Source organism: Papaver somniferum, chromosome 11 (assembly GCF_003573695.1).
Source record: "Papaver somniferum cultivar HN1 chromosome 11, ASM357369v1, whole genome shotgun sequence".
NCBI classification, from domain to species: domain Eukaryota; kingdom Viridiplantae; phylum Streptophyta; class Magnoliopsida; order Ranunculales; family Papaveraceae; genus Papaver; species Papaver somniferum.
The window spans coordinates 100,469,397-100,475,396 of record NC_039368.1 but is presented as its reverse complement, the minus strand read 5'-3'; the positions used below and the strand labels follow the sequence as shown (position 1 = coordinate 100,475,396).

The 6,000-nt window shown below is 41.4% G+C and overlaps 1 protein-coding gene across 1 annotated transcript; it reads right to left on the bottom strand.

The window, feature by feature from the left end:
• Positions 1–259: 259 nt before the first annotated feature.
• LOC113324824 lies at positions 260–1,332 on the bottom strand. The gene is made up of 2 exons (XM_026573113.1): positions 1,266–1,332; positions 260–840 (listed from the first exon to the last, which is right to left on the bottom strand). Exons 1-2 carry the CDS (start codon positions 1,330–1,332, stop codon positions 260–262), a joined length of 648 nt encoding a protein of 215 aa, XP_026428898.1.
• Between the last annotated feature and the right edge of the window lie 4,668 nt (positions 1,333–6,000).

Sequence of the window (6,000 nt, the reverse complement as noted above, 5' to 3'; positions counted from 1 at the left end):
AACTAATGGTAATCTGACTTCTTTTTTCCCCATCAATAACCTTAACTCTTCCCTATACCCTGAATCCATAGAAATATCTCGCTCGATTACACGTATATCATGCGATTCAATCACAGATCTGACCACATTACACTCTTCAAATGTTTTCCTAATACCCCTCAATGTAGTTGTGTAAATCACCACTGAATTTTCTCCGCCAGGTGGGCATTTCATCTCATACAACGCAAGCAAAGAATTTTGATCTGTAGATAAACTTCTTCTAGGCTTTACAGAAACCATCTTCTTCCAACTCTTTCTCGAACGACACCAGAAGTTCCGGATCAAACAACGGGCTTAAACTCCTCCTCGAAGAACTCGAAACCCTTGAATCAAATCTAAAACTGTCTGTTTTCAAACTCATCGGAGTACTACTCTTAACAGGATACTTCAAACTAGGAACAATCCTCTGAACATTCTCTGAAGAAGATAGAGGCTTCAGAACCCCTTTCGGGCTCTCAAATCTTCCAATGCCACTATTCTGTCTGCTGGGTGTGTTGTTTTCCTTACCTCCAAATTTCTTCTGCCTACTCTTTGGGGAATTACCATACTTTGGAGACATTCTTGTACCGATTTCTGCAACTTTTTGTAATAATCCACCACCTTGTGATTTTGGACTTTTCTTTGCTGGTGTACCAGACTTGAGTACCACTTGATTATTACCTTCTTCAAGATCTTTCATCAATTCCCATGTATTGATTACTTCTGTTGTTGGTTCCTCTAAAACTTTCTTCTCAAAAACCTGATTTTGTGGAGGAGACAATTTTGTTGGTGGCTCAACGAATTCTATCAGTGGATCTAGGGCTGCACAACGGGTAGGGTGGGTAGGATATGGCCTATACCCGCCATCCTACCCGTTTGCTGGCAGTTAAGAAAATCTTTACCCGCCACCCTACCCGCCAAATAATGGATATGTTAGGATACGATTAAAAAAATGGCGAGTAGGGTAGGGTTGGCGGGTATGGATAGGGTATGTGCACTCCTAGATAGGGTGGATAGGATATGACCTATACCCGTCACCCTACCCGTTTACTGGCGGTTAAGAAAATCTTTACCCGCCACCCTACCCGCCAAATAGTGGATATGGTAGGATACAGTTAAAAAACTGGCGGGTAGGGTAGGGTTGGCGGATATGGATAGGGTATGTGCACACTTAAATGGATCTGCATCAAGTTTTAAAAGACCACAAGTGCTTGAAGTGAGTGAAACAACATGGTTTTTGTACTCACCATTCCTGTTAAAAATTGCTTCTTGATGAAATTCGTTCTTGAATAACTTCGATGATACACAACCCATTTTGAAAATCTAAGAAATTGATTTCTAGAATTTCTCTTTAAATCATGTTTAGTTTCCTTCCGATGAAAGTGAAATTCGAAATAATGGAAGTTTTTTTTGGTTTCCCTTTTTTAGTTTATTTTGAATGTTTAGTAACGGTTAAGATTTAGGATAGATCTCAACGGTCATATACCAGGGCCCAACGGTCGAAAAAATTCCACTAAAGGGTTCTTTTTATAATTTTCTCTGTTTGTACGGATGGGATAAATGAGTACGATTGCAGTGATTTTTGTGCCCAATCCATTTTTTGTCTCCTTGTTTGATTGGGATAAGGTCGTCAATCTTGACCGTTCAAGTGACGGATCTCTGTTTAGTTTCCTTTTCTGGCCGATTTCCGATGTTTTGTTAGTCAAAATAACCTCCACAGACGAGTGATAGTTATTTTAAAAATATACAGTGTTTATTGATTCAATTTTAAAATATACAGTATTATTGATCCAAAAATGATTTATGATTCCCCAATTTTTTTACTCTAACTATGCCCAATCTCACTTAGTATCCAATTGGATTTCTTGTTAATAAAATTCCTAAGGTCCATATCCACGACATCTTTCATCCAAATCGAAATCCTTCGGTCGTCAATCTTTTCTTAACTAAAATTATCATGATAGATAATAGTTTTTAACTTTTTATTATAGGTGGAAATAAATTTCTTCGTCAATCATCGTAATTTCTTCTAAAAAAACATTTAAAGGTTAAACTAGAAATTAAGTTTTAATTGTTAGCTTAATCCTGAAATTCTGCTTGGTATATATAAATATGTTAACGTTTGTGTTTCAGTAGGTTCTTTAAAAAAACAAAGTGGCTTGTTAACAGAAAAAAGAATTTTGTATATCCAAAAAGTTTTAGATGCAAATTCCTCAACACTCACTATTGTATTGTCAGGCGTAATGCCTCAACACGTTTTCCTCTTAGTGTTGAGACGTGTAAATTCCTCAACACTCATTATTCTGTTGTCAGGCGTAATGCCTCAACACGTTTTCCTCCTAGTGTTGAGACGTGCAAATTCCTCAACACTCACTATTGTATTGTCAGGCGTAATGCCTCAACACGTTTTCCTCTAAGTGTTGAGACGTGCAAATTCCTCAACACTCACTACTGTGTTGCAGGCATACTGCCTCAACACGTTTTCCTCCTAGTGTTGAGACGTGCAAATTCCTCAACACTCGTTATTGTTGCGAGGCGTACTGCCCCAACACATCCTTCCTCGTAGTGTTGAGACGTGCAAATTCCTCAACACTCGCTACTGTGTTGCGAGGCGTACTGTCCCAACACATCTTTTCTCTTAGTGTTGAGACGTGCAAATTCCTCAACAATCACTACTGTGTTGCCAGGCGTACTGCCTCAACACATCCTACCTCTTAGTGTTGAGACGTGCAAATTCCTCAACACTCTCTACTGTGTTGCGAGGCGTAGTGCCCCAACACATCCTTTCTCTTAGTGTTGAGCGTGAAAATTCCTCAACACTCACTACTGTGTTGCCAGGCATACTTCCTCAACACATCCTTCACTTAGTGTTGAGACGTGCAAATTCCTCAACACTCACTATTGTGTTGCCAGGCGTACCGCCTCAACACATCCTCCTCCTAGTATTGATACGTGCAAATTCCTCAGCACTCTCTACTGTGTTGCGAGGCGTACTACCCCAACACATCCTTTCTCTTAGTGTTGGGACGTGCAAATTCCTCAACACTCACTACTGTGTTGCCAGGTGTACCGCCTCAACACATCCTTCCTCTTAGTGTTAAGACGTGCAAATTCCTCAACACTCGCTACTGTGTTGCAAGGCGTACTGCCACAACACCTCCTTTTTCTTAGTGTTGAGACGTGCGAATTCCTCAACACTCATTACTGTGTTTCCAGGCGTACCGTCTCAACACATTCTTCTCTTAGTGTTGAGACGTGCAAATTCCTCAACACTCACTACTGTATTGCCAGGCGTACCTCCTAAACACATCCTCCTCCTAGTATTAAGACGTGAAAATTCCTCAACACTCACTACTGTGTTATCACTGCCTCAACATATCCTCACCTTAGTGTTGAGACAACAATTCCTCAACACTCACTACTCTGTTGTCAGGCATCACTGCCTCAACACATCTTTATCTTAGTGTTGAGACGCGCACCACTCACTCGTGTTGTCAGACGTCATTGCCTCAACACATCATGGTGCTGACGGATCCACCACCTCAACACTCATCTTTGTATTCAAGGCCCAACTTCCTTAACACTCATCAGTCGAGGCTCCACTGCTTAAATACATCATTTTAGTGTTCTCGGCATCAACGTACTAGAAGGGTGATTGCTACTTGCCTCGACGTTTCATTAAAACATGTTCTGCTCAAAGGCCAAGCCAGCCTCTCTCTATTGGTAGCGTATGTTTATTCTTCTCATGAATTTTATCTATCACGATCTAGTGCTTACCCCGCAATAGCTTCGCTATTACGTGCTAAGCAGGGGACTTAATGTTGATGGTGGTTTTTAGTTCAGGGCTAAAATTGTAAAACCCGTGCCGTTGTTCTGCAAAGAAACTGAGCCACTTAAGAGTAATGAGCGCATATTCCTCTTTATCTAATCATGTATTGAGCAATTAAATATACTTGCATGGAATTCATCCAGAATGGTGCATGTAGCAACAATCCCAAATATTCTATGAATTTTATCTTTCACCAGCATTATTCACTAATGCATTGCCCGCCTAGTATTTCCCTATGCTATGTTCCCCAGCTGAACTCTCAATATCGGCATGACATGACGATTAGTGTTCACTCGTAGCAGAGTAGCACGAATCTCCCGAAGTGTCAGTATTGAGATCTTCATGAAAGTACTCACACAGGTTGCAACACTCTCTGACAAAGAGATCGGCGTGTCGACACACTTTTAATTAAAAGTTAGATCGATTAACGCGTTTAAATTCCTTAAGGAAAATCTTGATTGTCCATGTCAGTCTTTAAAAACGATCATGCCTACGCAATTCAACAAGCCTAGCTTACTCCTAGAGGTGACAGGCGATCACCATGACGACCACCGGCGGGCCCACTAACATTCCAGCCGGTCAAAATCCATTTAGTGAACCCGCAATACCCTCAAAACATGGGTGATCGCACTGTTGAAAAAGAGCTCAAACGAGCCAAGACCAACCATAACAGTCTCAAATTAATCACATCTGTCCAACTTAGCTAGCCTAGATGGACGGTCTAGATCTTCCCTCGAATGATCAAAAGGGTACTGGCGTGTTCATCGGCGACCCAGATACATCCTTGGTCGATCGACTTGCCCACGACAAACCAGGAGCGCATTTAATCGCTTACCCAAAGTAGGGTGAATGCACTGATTTGGAAACCCTAAATTGTGTTTGCGACAACGTGCTACTCTCGCAAATCGATCACAACCATCCATCTTTTCCGTCTAAATCGAGTGGCTTAGGTTCAATTTCAGGCGGCCCCGAAGATACCAGCGTGCTCACTGGCAACCCACATTTGCATATGGCCGACCGACCTGCTCAAACTAACGCCCAACGCTTTCAATCGCTCAACCAAAATAGGGTTGGCCACACGGTTCCTAAACCCTAATTTGAATCAACGACATTATGAAACTACCGCAAATCATCTCGTCCATCCAACTTCGCTAGCCTAGTCGGATGGTGTGGTTTTATTTTCAGGAGACCAACAGGGTAACATTGTGATCACTGACCACCCCTCCTCCGCAAGGAACGATCGATCAAGCGGTAGCTCACCCGTAGGGTTCCCAAACGATCACCCAAAGATGGCCGGTCATGCTCCTTTTTTAAGACTTTAATTCGCGACTAACTTGAACGAGCTCTAAAACAACGATGTTTCCTGCACATCGATTATTTTTAGCTGCTTGTTTAAAAGCGGTGCTGTATATACGTCGATTATAAGCGATGTTTTATAAATATTGATTTCACAAATAATTTTATTATTTGACTTAAAAGCATTATGTGTTGCTTTTAGCGGCGAGTCTCACGACTTGACCCATTTACTCGAGACATCAAACACGTCACAAACTGGGGGATGATCACTAGGGTATTGGTATGACGTTTTACAGCGTGTGACGTGTAACGCGCCCATTATGATAAAGTGTCAGGAAAGGACGGACGGTTAACAACAATGAGAGAAGTGGGTGAAAGTGTGACCAGTTTTCCCTCGTAATAGAAACGTGGTGATCACCACTTTTTACACAACCCCACTTCTCTACTGCTTAATCACCTCCACTTCCTACGAGATCAAGGTGTGCTCGAACATGACTTGTATAAATAGGATTTCAACCTATTTCGAAAAGAACAAGTGTGATCAACACAAGTATCCAGAAAATACCAAGAACTGATATCTTACGTTCTGCAAGCCAGTTCCACATTCTGATACAAGTCATAAAACAACCACACCCTCATAATTCAACATTTTTGATCTCAAACACTTTCTTTGCTTCCCTCCCTAAGATCAACCTTTCTCCTTCACTTTGTGACCGAATTGAATCTGGAACGACCATTTCTTGATTTATGCCAGAGTCTTACAGATTAATCTCTCGAATCTAAAAGTACTCATGTGCAGTATATTTGTTTAGGGGTTTGAATTCGTTTCTCACCAACACATACAAATTTACCAAAAA